Genomic DNA, 26,200 nt, shown 5'->3' with positions numbered 1-26,200 from the left:
AATAAATATTAACTAACTACAGTGTGCTGCTTTGCACCACATTTAGTATGCGATTCCTGGATTTCTGTACAGTGCTCCAGCACGATAATAGTAAACACTAGCAGGCACATTCCCACCCTCAGAAACCATCTGCCGCACGACTCGGTGCATGGTACTCTTTCCCTACTTTTTTGCTGCTAAATTTTCTTGAGTGATTGACTGTAAGTAGAAGTAAAATAATGTTTTTTTTTATGTATATAGACTGAAGAGACAAGTGAAACTTTGTACCAGTGCCAGGAATCGAGCCCGTGTGCCCTGCTTACTAGGCAGGTGCATTAGCCACTAAACCACCTTGGTACAGCGGTTCACGCAACTGCACAGATTACCCTGACGTGCCTCCCTCCTGGATCGAAATTCTCGCTGTCGCCCCAGTCTACTTTAAATTCCCACTTACATGTGAACAGAATTGCCAAGGCTCTCCATGTTCTGGATCAGCACCTCAGCATCGAATGTAAATGGGGGAATTTGATTCCTGGCCTTGGTACAAATATTCACTCACTGCTTCAGTCTATATACATAAAATCATATCTGTATGAGACCATAAAATCTCTGAAATTGTGTCCTTTCATTTCATTGTGTTCTGTCTATTTGCTGGAATCAGCACTTCATCCATATAACGTGTCACCTTTGCTGGTAATTCCTCTCTTAGTGAAAGTGTATCACATGAAAATGATAATACCAATCCATGTAAATGAAAGCTTTATATTTTCTACATTCTTCAGCTAGCAGTACCTGCCAGAAACTGACTGCAAGATCAGTACTAGATATAACCTGACTATTGTTAAACTTTTGAACCAGCTCCTCTAATATTTTTGGTTTATCCATTTTTATAATAATAATTTTGTTTGTTGCTCTTGCAGCCACCTACAAATATCGTGTCCACTATTCTCATCTACATTATTTTGTAACATCTTTTCCTGACTAAACATGGTACAAGTATTGTCTCTCCATATTCTCCATTTGTGCCACCTTCGTGTTCTGTTATTCCATTTTCAATTTCCTCAAGGTAATCATTAACTTCACCCTTTAGTACTTTAACCTGAACCTCGCCCTGTTTATGCTACGGGCTCACACATCCCATAAATAACAACTCGTCTTCCTCTCTACCTATACTTTTTTAACACCTCCTGTTGCAAAATCTACCACAACACAGATCTCTGTTAACCCAAAATTAATTTGATGTAAAATTCAGGAATGATCATTCCATTCACATTAAACATTTTATCTTTAATTTCAATCAGCAACATTACTTGGTTCTTTATTAACTCTTAACATCAATGGCTCAAACAATTCTCACCACTTGCACTAGCAGTTCTGGAGTATCATTTCCCTCTTTTAACTTAAAGTATAGCTCTATATGTATTGCACAAATGTCACTCTGTGAACCTAGAGTAGCTAATACTCTTTTAATGACCTTATTGTCCTCTTCAAATGTTAAATCTTCCTTAACAGCATCCCTCTCCTTCATGTTCCAAATAATTAACATTAACTGGACATTGTTCTAAATCAGTTTTCAATTGGATATCATCAGAACTCCTAAAATAGTTTGTCTGCATTGGCGTGTTCATTTCACTCCTATCTCTTGCAATTTCTGGCCTCATCCTGTCTGTCACCTTTTGCCTCTCTCTGATACTGATCATTATTACTGTGGAAATTTCCACAGTACCATCCTCCTCTACCTTTAGCAGGTTGTCTCGTTATCTATTATTGGTAACATAAGGAGAAGATTGATTGCTATTGAACCTAAAGATGACGTTGAGTTGCAGATAGGCATGACAACAAGACAGTTACACATTTCTTCACACAAGCAAGTGCACTTCACACACTCGTGACCACCATCTCCGGCAGCTCAGACCAGAATGCAACCGACATGTAGAATGGAAGCAGCAATCTGGAGGTGGTGGGGAAAGGGAAGGGATAGCAGGGTATGGGTAAGGAGAGAGAAAAGTGCTGTCTGACAGAAGGGGCAGGGAAGAGGGTTCAGAAAATGTTACATGGAGGTTGTGGAGACATTAGGTTAATGTAGGTTGAGGCCGGTATAATTTCAGGAGTGGAGAATGTGTTGTAAGGATAACTCCCATCAGCACAGTTCAGAAAACCTGGTGGTGGAGGAGAGGGTCCAGACAGCCCAGTTGTGAAGCAGAAATTGAAATCAAGCATGTTATGGCACAGTGTGGGCTACTTTGCTCTTGGCCACAGTTTGACAGTTGCTGTTCATCCTGCTGGTGCGCTGGTTGGTAGTCATACCAGTATAAATCACGTGCAGTGATTGCAGCAGAGCTGGTAGATGATGTGGCTTCTTTCATAGGTGGCCTGGCCTCTGTTGGGCTAGGATAAACCCATGACATGACTGGAATAGGATGTGCTGGGTAGGTGGAATGGGCAGGTCTTGCACCTGGCTTTGCAACAGAGATATGATCCCTGTGGCAAGGGTTTGGGATTGGGAGTAGCATAGTGATGAACTAGGATGTTGTGGAGCTTGGGTTTGCAATGGAATGCCAATTTAGGAGGGATGGGAAGGGTGTTGGGATGGATGTCCCTCATGTCAGGGCATGACAACAGGTAATCAAAGCCCTGAAGAATGGTGTGGTTCAGTTGTTCCAGTCCAGGGTGATATTGGATGATAAAGAGGGCACTCTTTTGTAACTGTTTTTCTTGGAGGGGGTGGGAGGATTTGAGGCTCAGAGCCAAGACACCCTGTAGACATTCCTTTAAGACCTCAAAACCATCTCTCCCATTTGCACCACCTGGTCATCTTCAAGCCAGCATGCCACCATCCTGGACATTGTCTTCCTCCTCTCTGATGGCTCCATCCACACCTCTGTCAATTCTAAACCCACCAACCACCAGCAGTACCTGCATTCTGACAGCTATCATCCCTTTCACACCAAAACATCTCTTCCATACAGCTTGGACACTGGTGGGGTGGCATATCTGCAGTGACAAGAACTGCCTTGTCCACTGTGCTGAGGATCTCACCAAAGCTTTTGCAAACAGGCACTATTCCCCAGATCTAGTTTGCAAACAGATCTCCCATGCAATTTCCCCACACACCCTCAATCCTACAACTACCATCTAGAACCAGCTACTAAGTAGTTGTGCCTTTGTCACCCAGTACCAACCTAGATTGGAACAAGTGAACTACACCCTTCATCAGGACTTTGCTTACAGGTCATCATACCTTGAAGTGAAGGACATCTTACTCAAAATCCTTTCCACATCCCCTAAAGTGGTGTTCCATTGCCCCCCCCCCCCCCCCCCCCCCGTCCCCAGAGCACCACAGTGTTCTAGTCCACCACCATGCTACCCCCAATCCCAACCCCTTGCCACAGTGATCATATCCCTATGGAAGACACAGGTTCTAGACCTGTCCAATCCACACACCCATCTTGTCACAGGCTTATCTTACTCCAACAGAGACAGGGTCACCAGTGAAAGCAGCCGTGTCCTGTACCAACTCTGTTGCAATCACTGCCCAAGTTCTTATATTGGTATGACTACCACCAGCTGTCCACCAGGATAAACAGCCACCACCAAATTGTGGCCAAGAGCAAAGTAAACCGTGCTGTGCCACAATGTGGAGTTGAAAAATTTCAATGGCTGCTTGACAATGTGGGCCATCTGAATACTCCCCTCAGCTACCACCTTTTTGGAACTATCCACACGGGAGTTGTCCTTACAGTACACTCTTCACTCCTGAAATTATCCCAACCCCAACCTCTTAACCAACTGTCCCCGCACCCTCCATCTATCAGTTTCCATCCCCTCCGTCCTAACATCTCCTCCCTATTCTCATCCCCTCATCCTCTTTGTCATCCTCTTTGTGTGCTGCCCTCTGCCAATGCATCTGCCCATCCTTCTCCTTCCTCACTCCTCTCCTTTTTTGCCTTCCATTCCTTTCCACCCTCGCCAACTCCCTGCCCCTGGCCTTCTACCACTACGTCTGTTTGCGATCTTGGACCCTACCTGTTCCACCAGACAGTGCTCTCTTCTCCCACCCTCACCCCCACTCCCACCAGTGTCTTTCTATCCCTTCCAGATTTTTGCTTTCATTCTGTGTAACAGCTGCATTCTGGTCCAAGCTGCTGAAGATGGTCATTTGTGGGTGAGATATGCTTGCTTTTGTGTGTGTGTGTGTGTGTGTGTGTGTAAGGGGGGAGGAGGGGATCCTTTCCTGAAGAAGACTTTGACCAAATGCTAAATGTGTTACAGTCCCTTTTTTATGATCGTCTTCAAATCAAAATGTCATCTTTACGGAGAGTAGTAGTCTAATTTCCTCGTATAGTTAGTTTTCCAACCTGGAGATTCCAGTCTTTGTCTATTATCTTGACTACTCCATTTCCACCCAGTACCTCTCCACCTTCTTTGTGTTAACTTATGCCAACAATGACTCCAGCAGTTCAAGCACATGCAGAATACCAACAACATTAATTTTTGGAATTCCTAATAATTTTTCTTGCACACCTACAGGTAATTCGACCAGTACATTAGTAATTAAATCTCTTTCCTTCAGAGTATCATCTAAATATAAGTTCCTCTCCAAATAATTGTGAAAGAATTCTTTATAACTTTGACACCCACTGCCAACTAAATTTCTTCCCATGAAAATGTCACTGCTTACAGTATTTAGCTTAGTGTTCGACCTGTATTGTTTAAGGGAAGCATTTACAGATTCATCATATGTTCTACAAGAAGAACCCATTCTCATTCTGCATGATATTGTTTTGACTTTCAGCCACCTTATGACCTTATGACGAATCTATTTTTCTTTCTATCATCCCATGTTTTAGGCAATGCATTCTCAGAATGTTTTACAAATGCAGCAGGATGATTTAAACCCTCTTGTTGAAAACTGACAGAACTTGCATACCTGCAAAAAGGTTTCATCAGTTACATCAGAGCTTCCTGTTCCATTTTGATTCCTTTCCTGCTTATATCATGCCTGTAATCACTCTGTAATTTTATTTTCAACTCAAGCAACATATTGCTTTCATTCCTGCTATTACCATCAACATTTTTAGTCACAGATTGTTCAATTTCTTTTATCATTTTAGTAACTTCACCTGCTCTGTTGTGACACAGGTTTGACATTATTTATTTCATGGCTCTTGCCCTCTACTTCTTTAATTTATTTGAGTAATTCCAGCATTGAAATGTGTGATGCTGTTATGACAACACTGATCAGTAGTACCCGATTTATTTCTTACTTTATCATTACTAGATTTTAGTTCACTAATTTTATCATTATGTTTCTTGATTATATTTTCATTGTATTTAATCCTTTCTGATAATTCCTCTTCTGTTTTCTCCAATGATCTTTTCACTGATCAATTCTGGTGTTTGTCTTCTGATTTTCTATGCGAAACATTTCCTTCGTGCCTTTCATTTCAGCCTTAAATTTAGACAGGTCAACCCTAATTTCCATTTTTAATTTTTCACGAGATTTGGTCAGCTGATTAACTTGCTCATAAATTTTCTTTGATAGATTGTTTCTAGTTTGTTTTAATTCATTTATAGTTTAGTCATATTTCCTACCCAAACTTGTATTAGACTCCTCAGTTTTAGTAATTCTCCTAGTCGGCCTCATATTGTTCATTTATATGATTTGCTTTCAACATCTGTTTCAGTTTATACATAATATGCTGAAGACTACACTCTTCTGGTTCATTGCTAACCTCATTATCACTGCTTGATAATTCTGTTGCTTTAACCTGACTTACACTATCATCAATTTCTTGTTCCCTATTTACTCTAACAGTGCAACAATACACTACATTGAGATTTACTCAAAGATAGTAAATTACTATAATCATTATTGATTAGCTCATCAGTATTGTTTTCAGCAATGTGAATATTTACTCAGATAGTGATCCAATTATCCACATTAACATTAACTAATTAATTATTATTCTCTCCATTACTATCAACCTTCATTGTAGTGTTATCAATGTTTATGTTATCAAAAGCCATGTTGCTCTATTAGTGACTCTCAATGTGAAACAGTTTTAAGTTACAACATTTCTAAGTTAGTATTTCTTAAAATTAAAGTCCCTTTCTCTAATAATAACGTAAGTGCAACTTACAATAACAACAGCAGTGTCAAGTGCCATCTCCATGCCATCACACAATTGAGACCTCGCACCTTGGAAACTGTGTCCCCAGTGAGATGCTGATGTTCAGACTACTGTTGTAGCCACCAATCTGCAAGCCACTGAAGCTGAGAAGTCAGCGATATTGTCTTTGATCTGCATTGTCAGCTCCTCATATCACATGTCCGTCGTCGGCATACTCCAAAATGCACATGCTGTCGGGTGTTTGTCTTCAGTTTTCCACTTCCTTTTGTAGTGGAAGTTATTCCATCATAACAGTTCTAACGTGACATATTACTAAACATCAGGTAACGCTACTTCAGTTCATAAGTTTCTGAGGTATTTGTCTGTTCCTTTGTCATAAAAACTCAATGTTCAAAATAACTACTAATCCTCATTATTTATATAAAGGTGGTGCAAAAAAAAAAGTTTGCTGCTACTATTCAAAGTTTTACCAACACAAAAAATTCACTTTTCTTCAAAATTTTATCGACATCAAAAGTCAGTGATCTTTTCATGCACTGATATAAAATTTCTCCCACTTTAATGTGTCTAATCATAGTTTTGCAAACCGTGTTTTTAAATTTAGCATTGTCCATTATCTGTTAACACTTCCTGCCACACCAATTAAGCGCAGTCCACTGGCTGGCGCTGGAAGATGATGATGATGATGATGATGATGATGCTTATATTATTATTATTATTATTATTATTATTATTATTATTATTTCTTTCCTTTCTCAGACGTTGTGTCTGGTTAAAAATGGAAAGTGACGCGAACCTTCATCAAACGTGACTTCCTTTTAACTGTACAGTATATGTTACATTGCATTTAGGAACTTTCGGGTAGTTGAACACGTATCAATAATTACAGATTTCTGTTGTTGTATATAAACGTTTGGATGTAGCTGTATTGCGTTGATGTACTGGTGGATATTGTGTGGTATGACACCTGTAGTTGATAGTATAATTGGTACAATGTCAACTTTATCCTGATGCCACATGTCCTTGACTTCCTCAGCCAGTTGAATGTATTTTTCAATTTTTTCTCCTGTTTTCTTCTGTATATTTGTTGTATTGGGTATGGATATTTCGATTAGTTGTGTTAATTTCTTCTTTTTATTGGTGAGTATGATGTCAGGTTTGTTATGTGTTGTTGTTTTATCTGTTATTATGGCTCTGTTCCAGTATAATTTGTATTCATCATTCTCCAGTACATTTTGTGGTGCATACGTGTATGTGGGAACATGTTGTTTCATTAGTTTATGTTGTATGGCAAGTTGTTGATGTAATATTTTTGCTACATTTCCATGCTTCTGGTGTATTCTGTATTTGCTAGTATTGTACATCCGCTTGTGATGTGATGTTGATGTTATGTGATCTAAAGGGTTGTAGAAGTGGTTATGAAATTGCAATGGTGTAGCCAATGTATTTATATGAGTGGTTGCTTTGTGTATTTTGCTAGTTTCTGCTGTTTCTATAAAGAATTTTCTTAAATTGTCTACCTGTCCATAATGTAGGTTTTTTATGTCGATAAATCCCCTTATTATCATTATTATTATTTATCTGGTAATCCACTGAGAGCAGTGGGACAGCATCTGGAGAGGAAGTACTTGAAACATTATTATTATTATTATTACTATTATTATTGTTATTGTTAGCCTACCTATCCCTTAAACAGTGTATTTCATAAAATACCCTGCCCACCTTGCAGAAATGCCAGGTTTTATCAGTACTACTGTTTATGAAGGTATGTATCTTCACCTTCCCTGCATCACTGACTTTGGTTTACTAACCGTAACCTCGCATCTTCTAATAAAGTAGTCTTGTGGATCTCGTCCTGACTGGCATCTTCTCCTTTTAGGCACAGATTCGAGAGGAAAACAACAAACTGTGCTACATTGAAGTGAGAGTATGGGAGAAAATTTAGTGCTACGGAATAAAGTTATCAAAATACAGAATGCTACTTGATTTTTATTCATTAACATTTAGTGGTAATCAAGAAATGCACATAAGAGCATGATTATGTTCATTTATTAAATCAAATGCCATGCAAGCTAATTATGTTCAGAGCACCACAACAAGACACACTCTAATGATTCACAGCATTACAAGATGTTCAGAACTTCATATGGCTGTTCACCAAGACACTGTTGACCATGACAAATTTTTTTTTTGGCAACTCGTTACACTATACCATCCAAAGCTTGTGATGAATCTGTTCATACCTGATATAAAACTTCAAGTGAGTTGTTACACACAATTGTTTTCTAAGTCTGTGTTAATTGTGACAAATAATTATCGGCATCATATTCCACTTGACCACCTAAGTGCGTGTTGCCTTGCTTGTGCCCAGTAGAAAATTCGTCATGAGTTACAGTAACAGTTTGACGTTCCTTTTCATTGTGGGCTCCTGATTGGTCCATCGTCTCCCACCAATAATGACTAAATTAAAATGTTCTTCTCATTTACGTTTTTACTTTAGGTAATGACTTTGTGAAATTATTATTAACCTTCTGTCAGTGCAACTAATGTTGATGGATGTGGCTGGAGAAGCTTAGCAGTGTTCAAATAATAAATGGTAACTAACTACATTGTGCTGCTTCACACCACACTCAGTATGCGATTCCTGGCTGTCTGTACAGTTCTCCAGCCCGATACAGTCACCTCTAGGAGGCTCGTTCCCCCACTCCAAAACCATCTGTTGAACAACTCAGTACATGGTACTCCTCCCTCCTTCCCTCCCTCCCCCCCCTTGCTGTTGCTGACTATTCTTGTCTATTGATAGCAAGTTGTTGTTCTTGTTGTTGTCTTCAGTCCTGAGACTGGTTTGATGCAGCTCTCCATGCTACTCTATCCTGTGCAAGCCGCTTCATCTCCCAGTACCTACTGCAGCCTACATCCTTCTGAATCTGCTTAGTGTATTCATCTCTTGGTTTCCCTCTACGATTTTTACCCTCCATGCTGCCCTCCAGTACTAAATTGGTGATCCCTTGATTCCTCCGAACATGTCCTACCAACCGATCCCTTCTTCTAGTCAAGTTGTGCCACAAATTCCTCTTCTCCCCAATTCTATTCAGTACCTCCTCATTAGTTACATGATCTACTCATCTAATCTTCAGCATTCTGTAGCACCACATTTTGAAAGCTTCTATTCTCTTCTTGTCCAAACTATTTATCGTCCATGTTTCACTTCCATACATGGCTACACTCCATACAAATACTTTCAGAAATGACTTCCTGCCACTTAAATCTATACTCGATGTTAACAAATTTCTCTTCTTCAGAAATGCTTTCCTTGCCATTGCCAGTCTACATTTTATATCCTCTCTACTTCGACCATCATCAGTTATTTTGCTCCCCAAATAGCAAAACTCATTTACTATTTTAAGTGTCTCATTTCCTAATCTAATTCCATCAGCGTCACCCGACTTAATTCGACTACATTCCATTATCCTCGTTTTGCTTTTGTTGACGTTCATCTTATATCCTCCTTTCAAGACACTGTCCATTCCGTTCAACTGCTCTTCCAAGTCCTTTGCTGTCTCTGACACAATTACAATGTCATCGGCGAACCTCAACGTTTTTATTTCTTCTCCATGGATTTTAATACCTACTCCGAATTTTTCTTTTGTTTCCTTTACTGCTTGCTCAATATACAGATTGAATAACATCGGGGACAGGCTACAACCCTGTCTCACTCCCTTCCCAACCGCTGCTTCAGTTTCATGCCCCTTGACTCTTATAACTGCCATCTGGTTTCTGTACAAATTGTAAATAGCCTTTCGCTCCCTGTAATTTACCTCTGCCACCTTTAGAATTTGAAAGAGAGTATTCCAAATACTAACAAAGAGATAGAGGGGCTGGCCAGTACTTACCTCAGCTCAGTACGGCCGATAGATACACATAAAACAGAACTGAAAATTTACATTCCTAGCTTTCGGAACTTTGTTCCTTCATCAGGGAGGAGAGAGGGGAAAAAAGGGAAGAAGGGAAAGTGGATTCAGTTACTCACAACCCAGGTTATGAAGCAACAGGGAAAGGTAAACAGGGAGGGTAGCAAGGATGGAGGCATGCCTCCATCCTTGCTACCCTCCCTGTTTACCTTTCCCTGTTGCTTCATAACCTGGGTTGTGAGTAACTGAATCCACTTTCCCTTCTTCCCTTTTTTCCCCTCTCTCCTCCCTGATGAAGGAACAAAGTTCCGAAAGCTAGGAATGTAAATTTTCAGTTCTGTTTTATGTGTATCTATCGGCCGTACTGAGCTGAGGTAAGTACTGGCCAGCCCCTCTATCTCTTTGTTAGTATTTGTTTCACATCTCTATGAGATTTTCCATTAATCATTTAAAGAGAGTATTCCAGTCAACATTGTCAAAACCTTTCTCTAAGTCTACAAATGCGAGAAATGTAGGTTTGCCTTTCCTTAATCTATTTTCTAAGAGAAGTTGTAGGGTCAGTATTGCCTCACGTGTTCCAACATTTCTGTGGAATCCAAACTGATCTTCCCTGAGGTCGGCTTCTACCAGTTTTTCCATTCGTCTGTAAAGAATTTGCGTTAGTATTTTGCAGCTGTGACTTATTAAACTGATAGTTCGGTAATTTTCACATCTGCCAACACCTGCTTTCATTGGGATTGGAATTATTATATTCTTCTTGAAGTCTGAGGGTATTTCGCCTGTCTCATACATCTTGCTCACCAGATGGTAGAGTTTTGTCAGGACTGGCTCTCTCAAGGCTGTCAGTAGTTCCAATGGAATGTTGTCTACTCCGGGGGCCTTGTTTCGACTCAGGTCTTTCAGTGCTCTGTCAAACTCTTCACGCAGTATCGTATCTCCCATTTCATCTTCCTCTACATCCTCTTCCATTTCCATAATATTGTCCTCAAGTACATCGCCCTTGTATAGACCCTCTATATACTCCTTCCACCTTTCTGCTTTCCCTTCTTTGCTTACAACTGGGCTACTATCTGAGCTCTTGATATTCATACAAGTGGCTCTCTTTTCGCCAAAGGTCTCTTTAATTTTCCTGTAGGCAGTATCTATCTTAACCCTAGTGAGATAAGCCTCTACACCCTTACATTTGTCCTCTAGCCATCCCTGCTTAGCCATTTTGCACTTCCTGTCGACCTCATTTTTGAGACGTTTGTATTCCTTTTTGCCTGCTTCATTTACTGCATTTTTATATTTTCTCCTTTCATTAATGAAATTCAATATTTCTTCTGTTACCCAAGGATTTCTACTAGTCCTCATCTTTTTACCTGCTTGATCCTCTGCTGCCTTCACTACTTCATCCCTCAGAGGTTCTCATTCTTCTTCTACTGTATATCTTTCCCCAAGTCCTGTCAATTGTTCCCTTATGCTCTCCCTGAAACTCTGTACAACCTCTGGTTTAGTCAGTTTATCCAGGTCCCATCTTCTTAAATTTCCACCTTTTTGTAGTTTCTTCAGTTTTAATCTACAGTTCATAACCAATAGATTGTGGTCAGAGTCCACATCTGCCCCTGGAAATGTCTTACAATTTAAAACCTGGTTCCTAAATCTCTGTCTTACCATTATATAATCTATCTGATACCTTCTAGTATCTCCATGATTCTTCCATGTATACAACTGATAGCAAGTAGAAGTAAAATAAAAATGTAATTTGGGCAATAAATATGGTAGAAACGCCACAACGTATATGAAAGCACATAAGATGTAGTCATTGGAACTCTTAGTTCATTCCTCAGTGAGGAAAGAGGGCTAGGTTGGTGAATCGTTGTCTTCCCCTGTGGTTTCCTCTCATCCTGAGGTCTAAGTGTCCTGCCCCTACTTCCAGCCTCCCACAGTCTACTCCTCTTTCCTCTCTGAGGAGCAGAAGAAATTAACACTTTTGAGAACGAAGATATGTTTTTTTGTATTACATGTGTGTTTGTCAGCAGTACTTAAAATTTTGCCACCCTATGGTAAGGACTCGAGCCATTTTGTTCCCTTGTAATTTCATAGTTTTGTCATGTGAATTTTTTTTTCCTTAGAATTAATTAATTTTTACCTCATTAACCAACAGTATTTCTTGTGGTCTACAGACCACCCAATAACTCTGAAATTCTGAATAATTAGTTCTGTTTCTGTGGAACAGTGAAATTGTGCAACTACCATGAATGTCACTGGTTGTGAAACTATGAAATGATTGGATGATTTGCTGTATTGTTAATGTTAACAGTTTACCTTGGAACATTGATCGTGTAAGGGGTGGTCAAATGAAAATGAGACATATGGACAAAAGTAAGTAACCTGTGTATTATTTCAAAAGTAATTGCATAACTGTTGATACATTTATTCCACTGTGAGAGAAACCCATCAACACCTCGTGGAAAAATGATTGTAACCACTTGTGGTTGTCCGAAGCAAACCGACAACCACAAATATCCTTTAATGTATTTTGTCCATAATGGACGCAGTTGAAATCCATGACCGTTCCTTTACAGTCTGTAGAGTAATAACTACTATCAGTTACGATAATTATTCTACACCTTACAACTGTGCTTTTTAAAGGCTCACATGGGTGGAGATCAGGACTGTATAGAGAATGTGTAAGTGCTTCTCAGCAAAACGTCTCTAGTGTACTCAAAACCACCTTGGCAACATGTGGGCAGGCCTAGTATACTCCAGAAGTTGTGCTGCAGAGCCTTTAAACCACCTCCACACAGTTCGAATCTCTCCCCATGTGATATCCATATAGACGCTGGTGGTCAACAATTTTCTCCGGATGAGGAGATGCACAGGTATAATTGTGGTTCCATAGGAAATTGAAAATATTTTTCCATGAAGGTATTGACTATTTAGTCTCACAGTGGTGTAAATGTGTTAACAGTTATGGTGATTACTTTTGAAATGATAAATAATTTACTTACTTTTTTCAATTTCTCATTTTCGTTTGACAGCCCTTTGTATATGAAGAAAGGAAGCACACATGATGTAGTAGTTTATCAATTTGGGTAAGTATTGTAAAAACCATAAACAATCTCTATTTGGAGACAACTGTGCTATTTATTTCATAAAAAATTACTTGTTAAATTAAAAGAGGAATTTCTGGTAATTGAAACATTGTAAATCCTGCACTTTGCTGTATAGTATTTATGTAAGAAGTGCAGTAAATTTCTAAGCCTATTTAAGTTACATAAAAAGACATTCTTGACATGTTCAAATTATGGATGTAGTGGGAAGATTGATTAACAATTGTGTTCGAAAAAAGATGATATCTGTTATATCATGATTTGGAGACCGTAGTAACAGATGTCACAACCTTTTCGTGCTGATTTTTTATTAGAAAAACTGGTAGATGTTTCATAGACAGACAGTGACTTTACCGTGTCAGTAACTTGCTGCCATGATATTTTGGAGGAGTGCCATTTTACTGTCCTTGAATCAATACAGAAGGTGACTATTGATTAATGATGTACAGATGATGCAAAACAGATTTAATGGTTATCTTTTTCTTATTATTTATCTGTCCTTACATATATGCAACTGGTTATTAATGATTTCTTCTAAATATTAATATTTCCACATGCTGCCGTATCCACAAGCTTGTACGCAATGGCCTATTATAGTTTCCATTCATTAAATTACTGGTAATTGCAGATGACTAGGCAAATCCATCACATCTGCTTTAATAACAATAATGGAAATTCCTGGATGGGGCAACACGTAAAATAAAGGAAAGGCAACCACTTGGCTCTAGCAGATCGATGCATGGAGCACAAAAGCACGTAACAGAAAACAGCACTTACATTGGCATTTGAACATCAGTTCTGTTTCTAGCAAAAGTACGCACTTTCATACAAATAACCACACACATCCAAAACCGTGCTCCTGTGGCCATCAAAATACGAATTATCGATGCTCTATCATTGAAAGGATTTGCCTGAGTGGGTGGAGGTGCGGATGGGGTAGGGAAGGCCACAAAGAGAGGATACCGGTAATGAGGGAGGTCTTTGCACAGATGACTGCATGGCTGCACAAGATAAGTTGAGTACAGAGGTTACAGCGAGAAGAGGTGTGGGAAGATGGAGAGGGGGAAACTGAGAAGGGAGAAAAGCAGGAGGTAAAAAAGGAAGAGAAATGTGCATACAAACTGTGTGTGTGTGTGTGTGTGTGTGTGTGTGTGTGTGTGAGAGAGAGAGAGAGAGAGAGAGAGAGAGAGAGAGAGAGAGAGAGAATGCCACTGCCACTCTGGTAGTGGGGGGGGGGGATGGAGTAGGAGTAGTGTGGGCAGAAGAGAGAAGGGAAAAATCACTTGAACAGCTTAGTTGGGGCTTAGGTCAGGGGGATCTTCACCTTTTTCTTCATCCCCCCCCCTCCCCCAAAATCACCTAAGTTCCCCACCCCCTCCACATCAGTCACCCCCCTCTGTCCCCTCTCCCCATCTTCATGTTCTTGCCTCTTTGTGTGCTGTGTCCTCTGTGTTCATTTCACCTTGATGTGTGGCCACACAGTCATCTACTCAAAGAACTGCCTCTTTCCTGCTACCCCTTCTTGTGTCCTCTCCTACCCCCTCTTCACTCCTGTCGGCTCAGGAAACTGCTTTCAGTAACAGAGTATCAATAATTAGTCTTATTGTGGCCATGAGAGAATCTGTTTGGCTACCTGTGTGCCTGGGTGGTTGTGTGTGAATGTTTGTACTTTTTCTAGACAAATAGCAATTGCTCAAAAGCTAGTGTGAATGCCGTTGCCTGTTAGGTGTTTCTGTGCTCCATGCATCGATCTGCTATAGGTAAGTGATTGCCTTTCCTGTATTTTACGCATTGCTTCATCCATGATTTTTGGTTATTATCATCATCATCATCATCATCATCATCGTCTGTGGCCAACATAGTTTAGTAGCATTCACCCGTTGCTAATAACTTCATTTATTTCAATATTACTGATTTGGTTTGTAACCATGTAAAAGGTAGAAAGTAAAGAGATATTAAGATTCCTGTGCCTGTTCCAGAGCAAATCCGCTAGGGATGAAGGGTCATATTGCTAAGAGATATGGGGATTTGATCCATGACATATGGAGTGGAACCGCAAAAACGATAGCACCTCTGAAGCTCAGGGTTTGTTGATAATTCTGAGTACATCATATTTGAGGATTATTACAAAAGATTTTGTAAGCAGAGATACCTTATTTGGAATTTTGTCGGTTGCAGTGGACAATAGGAAAGTATGCACCACGTTTCAATGGTTTTCAGCAGCATGATTCACAAGAGCTGTTGGCCTTTCTTCTCGATGGGTTACATGAAGATCTTAATAGGGTGCATGATAGACCTTATGTAGAGCTCAAAGACAGTGATGGAAGACCTGATGTCATAGTGGCACAAGAGGTATAGTAGCAAACTGCGTTACTGTTAACTTCATCTGCACTGATACATAACAATTAAATATTAATTATTGTTTAAGGCCTGGGAAAATCATATTCTTCGGAACAAGTCGATTATAGTGGACCTGTTTCATGGCCAACTCAAGTCTAAAGTGACATGTAAAGTGTGTGGCCATGAGAGTGTGAGGTTTGATCCATTTAACTACCTCTCATTACCACTGCCTATGGAGAGCTACATCCATGTGCAGGTTATTGGTGAGTATGGCTTTACCCTTGTACATATTATTTCCTAATTCTTATCCATTAATGTTGTCTGGTGCTTTCATCCACAGACATAAGACAGCATCATATTTCTTTTGTTGATTGTCAAGTTTTTGCTATACTGAGGTCATTAGCAAATGGTTCTTCAGTATAACCACAATTAGTAAATGTTTCATAACATGTGTCGTTGGAAATATTACATGTAAACTTGAACCAACATGTAAGTACTCAACAACAGTGCCGCATCATAAGTCAAAAATATACAGAGTAAAGAATAATTCAGAGAATGTAATAGCTAAAAATAAAGTTATACTTCAAAAAGAAGTTGCAAAAAAATATTAAAAGAATAGCTAGGCCCTATTACCTTACCTAGGTGTAGTGTGACTAAACTGCATGCATCTTTAAAACACACTAAAGAAGGCATCAGTTTCCAAAATGACAACATCCTAAAGAAGTTGATTCTTCAGAATTTAAATAAATGTGAACCTTTCACTAAGTCAGCCTTATGTAAGATAAAATGTGGAGCATGCCCTAAATAATACAAAAGGGCATGCTGAGAAGTACTGCCTCTGTATTTTCGATGTGAAAACTCTTAAAAGCTTTTTAAGTAAAATGAAAGTTGCTAACATTCTACAGCTTTATACTCCATTCCTACATATTTATTTCCCAGCATAGCCATCCTAGTGACAAACACATTTCTCCTAGTGAAAGACCAGTTCGTTGATACCTTACACCTGCCAGCACTCCCAATTTAGACAGTAAACTCCAGATTTTCCACATTTTTCTCCCATCTTTGGTTATTCCATTATTTCTCCTGATCTTTAGCTAATTATGTTCAGAGTCAAGTCATTTGTTAAGAAAATCCGCCTCTCTTTTTCTTTGCCTATGGTCAGAAGCCCTTCATTCATTAGTCAATTTTAGTAAATATATCTATTTAAGTTTATAGAAATCAGGATGTCATGCCCGTCCTGTATATTGATTGTTATTTTTCAACAGTGTAGGAAAAGACAGATTGCTACTTATTATAAAGAAGACATATTCAGTTGCAGTCAGGCACAATTAAGACACTTAACATAAAGCTTTCAGCCACAGCCTTCATCAATGAAAGAGAAACACACACCATTCATACACACAAGCAAGCACCCTGGCCCAAGATGCTGGAGTTGGCAGTCGTGTGTATGAGTGGTGTTCGCTTATGTGTATGAGTGGTGTCTGTTTCCCCTTTGTGGATGAAGGCTGTGGCTGAAAGTTTTCCGTAAATGTCTTTCAATTGTGCCTCTCTGCAACTTAACACGCCTTCTTTATGATAAGTAACAATGTCTTTCCTACATTGTTGACATTCCTGCTTGCATTTCCATTTTTCCTCATTACTGCACATTTTGTAGATTGTATACTCATATTCCTCAATGCTGTCCTGTTTGGACTTGTTTATATGTGGTGAAATCTTTTAAGGCAGTCGTATGATTTTACTTAAATGCAAAAAAATAAATATATAAAAAGATAAATGAATCCCAACCTAGTACCAATTACCTGGGTTGTGCTACAGCTAAGGGGTATAACAATAATGGAAATGCCTGGATGGAAAAATGTGTAAAATGATAACTAAAGCAATCATATGCATGACTCACAGAAAGAAATAATAGAAAACACAAATTTAAAAACTTGAAAATAACAATATTTAAAATTATGGTCAAAGTATTATAAGTGATATAAGTGGCATTATAACTGCCTTTTATTGTGGGTTTCTGTGCACCATGCACTGCTCTGCTATAGTTAAGTGGTTGCTTTTCTCTTATTTTACAAATCTGTTTGGTGGGTGGCGTACTTCTAGTGTGCTCATTTGCATTTTTGTAGCCATTATATGGCTCTGTGATCTCATAGAGAGATCACTTGCCTTGAGACTATACTGAAAAGAAGCTGAATACCTCTTGATTTTTAGAACTGAATCTCCCAATTTTTTTAAGTTGGTAGATATGATACCGTCACTCGAGAATGCTGATGGAGCCACAACCTCATCTCCACTTGCACTGCATCATCACTATCAAAGTGAAGTTCTTGAAAGTATTCTTTAAGTTATGGAAACAGACGAAAATTGGATGGGGCCATGTCGGGACTGTATGGAGGATGATTGTTGACAGTGAATGCAAGGTATAGCATTGTTGCAGATATTCCTGCGCTCACGTGTGGTCTGTCATTGTCGTGCTGAAGGAGAGGGTGCCCCATGTGTGAATGAAATCTTTAAATTCAAAATTCAGTTACTGCACACTGTTTATCACTCTCCAAAATAATTATGTTGGGTTGTTTCGTGACTTATATTCATACTCTATGTGATAGAAGTAAACCATTGACACAGTCCAGTAGTTGATCTGAAGCTCCCATATTTTACTGGATTTTTTGCAAGTACGTACTTATATGTAATGTTTCCAATGTTACATGTTATGAAATGTATAAATGTAAATGTTGGATAACATTGTTGGCAGCAGTATCACATGGGGCACGTTCAGCCACCTGTTGATACAGCATTCTTCCTCTGGACACATTCGCCCCTTCCCTTGTGGATAAGTGAGAACTCTGTTGTGTGTTTATTTGTACAGTGTAGGTGAGCATAATGGATGCATGTGTAGTGTAGTGTTATGTTGGTGCTGAATGACGACGACGATGACAATGGAAGGGAGAAGGTGAAAGCCAGTGCCTGCACATGGCCTATGCCTCTCAAATATCGCCAAGGGGGTCACCAAGCTTACCCAACAGTTATTGTTGTTGTAGAAACACTTTTTAAGTGCCACAGTTCATTCATGTATTGAAAAATAAAACATTCCAATCAGAAACAGGAAGATAATATACTCTTTGCTGATTATTATACTGCATATATTCAGGCACATTCCACATTTACTATTTGTTTTGTTAGGCTATTATTTCCTTTTGTACAATTTTGATGCTGTAACTTTTTTTTATTATTGCAGTAATGCGATTGGATGGATCTGTTCCTGTAAAATATGGCCTAAGATTGAACATGGATGAGAAATACAGCAGCATAAAGGCAGCATTGTCACCGTTGTGTGGCATACCAGCTCACTTATTAAGACTGGCAGAAGTAACCGCTGCCCAAATAAAGGTACTCGACAAATTAATCCTCACAGTGTAATTTATTAAAGTGTTTTAAATGACATAACTTAAATATGTTTGATGGAACAGACTGTACCACCAGATGATCAAAAGATAAAAACTTTGGTCGGTGGTTGCCTCTATGCTTATGAGCTTCCTGAGATTGGTTCATTATTTGGAGAGGAAGAAAGACTTTCGATTTGCTCACAACGCTCTAACAGAGATGGACAAACATTTGTCGCAATCCAGCGGTCTGTACAACCACGCCCACCACCACTGGGTTCAGGTCAGTGCAAATTATTATATATGTTGGCATCACAATATTTCCTTGCATTATCATTAAAATAATTAACAGGTGTGATTGTTCTAGACAGTGAAGGGACACAGCCCCTTATTTTACACACTACTACAATCTACAAGACTTAAAAAGACAGGACGTTGTTCTTTGTAACTGTAGTCCTATCCACAATTAAACCATTCAAAATTTCCACCTGTTTAAAGAAATTAATTTTATGGAAAAGTGTAATGCCTTTGGGATTATTTTTCAACTGTTTTCTTCATTCTGCATTTATTCTCATAAATGTTTGCTAGATATCAACATGAAAATATTGAAGGAGTACCTTCAGGGAAGTGGAATGAGTCAAGTTATACATTGATAGGTAGAAACAACCACTGCTGGCTATTTCTGTAAAGTATACTAAAAACATATTGTGACCAGTGATAATGAACTCAAACTGATAATGACAGTAATTACTCCTAGATTATTTGATGCATGTGTTTTAGGAGAAACCAGCCGCTTCAAAAACTTCTCCTTACATACTACTCAGCCCGTGGTATTATCTAATACTTTAAATAAATTATTTTAACTGTACACAGACCACTATTAGATGTCTATAAACAAGGAAAATCAGGATCTATTTGGTACAAATGTTTTGTTTCTCCATTTAGTATTGTAATTGTCTCTATAGTTATTTGGAAGCTCTCACTTTAGGAAACATTTACCCTAAAAAAAAGCCTCGTGAAAGTATTGCAAATTGCTGGCTTTGCATAGATACTGTTTTGGTTACACTGAACAGCTCTGGCAATTAGTCGTGCAAGTAACCTCACACTGGAAACATTTAGGTGTAGAACGTGCTGTGCATGGTGCGACAGAGCAACTCGTGAAGCTATGCATTTACACGTTTGACAGAATACTTGATTCAGGGCTTGTCACATCACTCGAGTGTGATACGATCGTCACATTTGTGTGAGGAGTATTTCCAACAAGGAGTGTGATGTCATCTGCAGTTGCATTTTGAGGTTACGGCCCATGCTGTTTGCGACATTCCCAAAGAGCCTAAATCACAAGTGACATTACTGGGCCCCTGCACTTGACTTAAAAGTACTAGTTACCTTTTATCTGTTACCCAAGGAGTTATGTACTAATTCAGATATCCCCCTCTCATGGTTCCTTCGTAGGAAAAGAATCATCTTTGTCTTTTTAATCCTCTTACTATTACTCGTCTTAACCTGCACTATTTTACCTGTCTGCCTCAGTAGGTGGGTGGTAAATATGGCTGACTGGCATGTGGGAGGGGGTGGTTAATTGCTGGCCACAATAGACATTTTATCGACTTTGAGCCAAATGTTGATTTGTCCTCATCTTCAGTTCATCATCCTCATCAACGTGCAATTTGCTGAAGTTACGGCAGGGAGACTTGCATTAGGTGAACAAACAATGCCAGACAGTCTTCCAGCCATTATGCCATACCATCATTTCATATTTCCCCCCGTCTTGTCAGCGTGTTCCTACAGCCCTTGGGTTGTTAGTAGACCCCTTGGGTTGTTCGTACACGTTTTTCACGTGTCCAGAGCAGGAAAGCTGTTAGAAACATCTAGATTGGAAAGATTTTGTGTGTGTGTGTGTGTGTGTGTGTGTGTGTGTGTGTGTGTTTCTTGGTCTGATTAAAAAAAATTGCCTGTGCTGTCATGAGTACCAATCTGTTCTGTTTCGTCCCGTATTTTCTATTGTTGTGTGTGGTGTGCCCCAGTAACTTTGTGAAATATGACACATTATTTGCAGTTATTTAATACCTGTAATTTCTCACACCTGGTTCTTTAGAGAATCAGACTCCCATGTACAAAACAGCTTCAAAAGTGTGATTGTATTTCACATGAGTTAATGCATTTCAATTCTGAACATAAGGCATGTAAGCAAGAAAAATATTTTGTAAACGTAAAAAATTGTGTAAGCTTTTCTAGAATTCACTAACAAGGGAACATTTCCAAGTGTCAAAAAACTGTCTTGATGTAACTTGGTGGGTGTGCCGGGGGGGAAAACAATGCAATACCTATTTTTTGTTTGTGTCAATTTCACTTTGAAGGGATAAAACACTCCCCGAAAGAAATTTGGCATATTAGGTTTAGAGGGAGTAGCTTCGAAACTGTGAAATATATATAAAAAAAAGTGTTTTTCATAAAAGTTGAAGTGTAAAACATTCTTGAAAAATACATAATCAACTTTTGAAGAAAATTAAAAATTTGTAAATTAACTCCACCATCATTAATGCTATTTGTGAAATGGAAACTTTTGTTACAACATAAATTAAAGAAGCTCTCATGCCAGATACATACATACGTCCATGTTTAATAAAGCTAGTTTCTGTATTACAATATTTGGCAAATAAGGTGTACACAGTGTGCTGTCAGAGTACGTGGAACATACCTAATTAAAATATCTAAACATTTGTTATGATTTGCATTATTTTAGTTTGTGTTTTGGTTTATGTTTTAAACTGTTATATTATGTTGGAAATTATTGTTCTTTTACCTTTTTAGTGTACCATGTCACATACATCTATTTTGTTAGTTGAAAATAGTAAATACAACAAAACTTTTTTTTTTATACCCACACTGAGAAAGTAAACATATTTCAAATTTCTTTTGACTTGTTCAGACGTTAATTTACCTGATTTTGATGCTGTCAAAATATTTGGGGATTCATAAAAAGATTCTCAAATTCTCAGTTCAAACTCTCCATTAATTTCTTTCAAAATATTGAAAAGGGGGGTTCGCAATTTATCAGTTTCAGAGACTGATGGCTGAATTGTGTAAGTGAACTTCGCTTTATGATGCATCTCCATAGACTCTCAAAAAGAAGACCTCACAAACAGTCAAACAAGGTATGGCATACTATCCACCAAAAACACTCACAGTTCTTCATGACACAACAACAGTGATGCCAAGAACTGTTTTGTACATTAATCTGTTTCTGAAGACCAAATGAATCAGTGAAAAATCACCACCACCACCACCACCACTGTCCCTGGCTGCAGATGCCAGATTGTGAGCAACTGCACACGGTGGGAGAAGTGATGTGGTTGGTGGCGGTAAGGAGGAGGCCGAGGTGGGAAGGGCAGGGAGAGCTCAGTACTGGTTGGGGACAGTAAATGCAGTTTGTGGGAGCGTACAGGGACGAGGTGGAGAGAGGGCAGGACAGGATTCCAAACCTACTTCCTCCTTTGTAGTCACCATGACCAACTACATCTTCACCTACAATTACTTCTCGTTTGAAGGCATCCCATACAAAAAAATCCAGGGTATGGCAATAAGCACCTGCATAACACAGTCCTATTCGTGAGCCATCTAGAGAAATTGTTCCTAACAACCAGATTCCCAAACCTCTGGTTCAGATTCATTGATGACAGCGTCATGATCTGGATTGAGGGTGAGAATGATGTGTCCACATTCCTCCAGAACTTCAACAACTTCTCCCCCATTCACTTCACATGGTCCTGCTGAACCAACAAGCCCCTTCCTTGATTTTGACCTCCACCTCAAGATGGCTACATCAGCAGTCACCCATTCCATATCAAGAATGCTTCTATACAGCCTAGCCACCCGTGGCCGTTGCATCTGTTGTGACAAGCAGTCCCTATATAAATATACCAAGGAGCTCACTGAAGCCTTCACATACCATAATTACCCTCCTAATCTTGTATAGAAACAGATTTTCCATGCCTTATCTCTCCAGTTGTACCTCATCTTCCAAAATCCCATCGTCCGACAACAGAGGAGCATTCCCCTTGTGACTCAGTACCAACCAGGACTGGAGCAACGAAATACCTTCTCTTCCAGGGTTTCAACTACCTCTCATCATGCCCTGAAATGAGGAATGTCCTACCCACCATTCTTCCCACCAGTTTCACAGTGATATTCTGCTGCCCACCAAACCTACACAATATCCTCATCCATGCCTACACAGCCCCTGCTCTCAACCCCTTACCTCATGGCTCATATCCCTATAATAAACCTAGATGGAAGACCTATTGCACACATCCTCCCACCACCGCCTTCTCCAGTCCGGTCACAAGCATCGGCTATCCCATCAAAGGCAGAGCTACCTGTGAAACCAGTCGTGATCTACAAGCTAAGCTGCAACCACTGTGCTGCATTCTGCGTGGACATGACAAGCAAGAAGCTGTCTGTCTGCATTAATGACTGCCGACAAACTGAGGCCAAGAAGCTGGACCACCCAGTTGCTGAGCGTGCTGTCCATCACAATGGTCTTCATTTTAATGACTGTTTCACAGCCTCAGCCATCTGGATCCTTCTTATCAACACCAGCTTTTCTGAACTGTTCAGGTGGGAACTCTTCACTGCAATTTATCCTCTGTTCACATAACCCTCCTGACCTGAACCTACATTACTCACTGTCCTTTACCCAACTATTCCCACTCCACAGCCTTCTATTCCACAAAATACTCACTGTCCTTTACCCAACTATTCCTTCCCTGTTCCCACTCCACAGCCTTCTATTCCACAAGTGCTCTGTCTTTTTACGTATCTTCTTTTCCACTCCCACTCCCACTCTCCTGAATGCACTTAGTTGCCCTAACCTCACCCCACCTTGCCCCTGTATGCTCCCAGAAACAGCACTATACTGCCTCCCATCTGTACCCTAGTCTCCCTCCCCCTTTGTGCCCGAGTCTCCTCCTTACCCCCACCACCCAGATTGCTTCTCCCACCATGTGCAGTTGCTCACAGTCTGGCCTCAGCAGCCAGCGACAGTGGTCATGTTTGTGCAAGTTGCATTTGTCCAAATCTGTGTGTGTGTGTGTGTGTGTGTGTGTGTGTACACACACATTGACTAATTCAGAAGAAGACCCTGGGGCCAAAAGCTTACATGGTTAGTAACCTTTTTGTAATGCATTTCTGCGGCTCAACATCTTTGCAATATGGTCAGTAACAATCTGTCTTTTTCATAATATTGTCATTTTTCTGAAGACTGATATTTGAAGATTACATAAATATTGCAACATGTGCTAACACAAGCTGTTACCATCCCCAGCTCTTTCTGATACCTCTCTTCAGTAGCTGCAGCCAAGAGATGCTGCAGTTTGTGCCTTGCAGTCTAATGTGGTTCGCCAGCTAGCAGCTTGTGAGGTACAAGGCTGTACCACTAGTTGGCAGACTCACAATTTGGTCTGCGGTGTTGCCGAGAGCTGCAGGTCCTGGAGTATTCTCATTGGCGCTTCCTGTTACATAAGCTGGCACTGACAGCTCTACAGCTGTCTCATCTGCCGCTCGCTACTATTACGGAACCGTACATCACCACACGACTTCTGGACCTCACTGTACTCTTCAGGAACCCTTTCTCGTGGAACGCTGTGTGGATTTCTAGATGTGTCTACCTGTATTTGTTAGCAGTAACTGAACGTTTAATGTAGAACAAATGTGTGCGTTACTGATGTGTGACTTTATATTGTGTGTACAGGTAGGGAAGATGCCAACGATAAATCCAATTAATATTTGCTGAATACTAAGTGATAATTTCAGCTGTGTGAATTCCTTTATAGTTCTATCAGTTCACAGGAAGTGGACCTGAAACGCACCATTTTAGCATTGATTTGTGATGGATGGATGTTTGACAATTATGGAAAAAGATAATGGGCTACAGTTTTTTGATTGGAGCTCCGTGATATAGCAATGATTGACAATGATTATGTATCTGACTGTGAAACATGTGAAGAGTCCTTCATCCCAGGTAACATCCCTTCTTCAGAAAACAAAGCAAATTTTGAATATAAGAAATCTGCAGTTAAATTTTGGAAAAACAGAAAGAAGGGGAAAAGTTTGCTTTCATCAAAAACGGCTCTGAGCACTATGGGACTTAACATCTGTGGTCATAAGTCCCCTAGAACTTAGAACTACTTATACCTAATCAACCTAAGGACATCACACACATCCATGCCCGAGGCAGGATTCGAACCTGCGACCATAGCGGTCACGCAGTTCCAGATTTAACGCCTAGAACCGCACGGCCACACCGGCCGGCTCGCTTTCATCCATGCATGATAAATATAGCTAAGTTATGTTAGTTAACAGCTGTCTCATGGGGAAAAGTATATTCTTCGTGGTGGCTTGAAACATGGTAAGGTGAAGGTATTCTACTCCTGCATCTGCATCCATACTCTGCAAATCACATTTAAGAGCCTGGTAGAGGGTTAATCGAATCACCTTAACAATTATTCTTTTACTCCAATCTCATACAAATGAACACCTATGTCTTCCCATGCAAGCTCTGATTTCCCTTACTTTATTATGATCATCATCTCTCCCTATGTTGGTCGGCATCAACAAAATGTTTCCACGTTCGGAGGAGAAAGTTGGTGATTGAAATTTTGTGAGAACATTCCACCATAGTGAAAAACAGCATTTGTCTTAATGCTGTCCACCCCAAATCCTGTATCATTTCAGTGACAGTCTCTCCCTATTTCGCGTTAATACAAAACGTGCTGCCCTTCTTTGAGCTTTCTCAATGTACTCCATCAATCCTATCTGGTAAGGATCCCACACCATGCAGCAGTATTCTAAAAGAGGATGGACAAGCATAGTGTAGGCAGTCTCTTTAGTACATCTGTTAAATTTTCTAAGTGTCCTGCCAATAGAACGCAGTCTTTGGTTAGCCTTCCCAGAATATTTTCTTTGTGTTACTTCCAATTGAAGTTGTCAGTAATTGAAATACCCAGGTATTTAGTTGAATTTGACATTTAGATTTGGCTGATTTATTATGTAATCGAAGTTTAACGCATTCCTTTTAGCACTCATGTGGATGTCCTCACACTTTTTATTATTTAGGGTCAATTGCCAATTTTTCCACCATATAGATATCTTTTCTAAATTGTTTTTCAATTTGCTTTGATCCTCTGATGACTTGACTAGTCGATATATGACAGCATCATCTGCAAACAGTGTAAGACAGCTTCTCAGATTGTCTCCTAAATCATTTATATAGGTAAGGAACAGCAAAGGACCTATAACACTACCTTGAGGAATGCCAGAAATCACGTCTGTTTTACTCTGACTTTCCGTCAGTTACTATGTGA

At 39.6% G+C, this 26,200-nt stretch overlaps 1 protein-coding gene across 1 annotated transcript in view; it reads left to right on the top strand.

The window, feature by feature from the left end:
* Positions 1 to 26,200, top strand: part of LOC124545063 (ubiquitin carboxyl-terminal hydrolase 32) — a 230,329-nt gene that overhangs the window by 109,067 nt on the left and 95,062 nt on the right. Inside the window, exons 17-21 of the mRNA XM_047123861.1 lie at positions 15,099 to 15,204; positions 15,298 to 15,471; positions 15,548 to 15,722; positions 18,692 to 18,843; positions 18,924 to 19,119. Of these exons, the coding sequence (XP_046979817.1) occupies positions 15,099 to 15,204; positions 15,298 to 15,471; positions 15,548 to 15,722; positions 18,692 to 18,843; positions 18,924 to 19,119 (803 nt within the window). The remainder of the gene's footprint in view (positions 1 to 15,098; positions 15,205 to 15,297; positions 15,472 to 15,547; positions 15,723 to 18,691; positions 18,844 to 18,923; positions 19,120 to 26,200) is intronic.

Source organism: Schistocerca americana, chromosome 8 (genome assembly GCF_021461395.2).
Source record: "Schistocerca americana isolate TAMUIC-IGC-003095 chromosome 8, iqSchAmer2.1, whole genome shotgun sequence".
NCBI classification, from domain to species: Eukaryota; Metazoa; Arthropoda; class Insecta; order Orthoptera; family Acrididae; genus Schistocerca; species Schistocerca americana.
The sequence above is the reverse complement of the archived record's forward strand: the minus strand, read 5'-3'. Positions and strand labels throughout refer to the sequence as shown.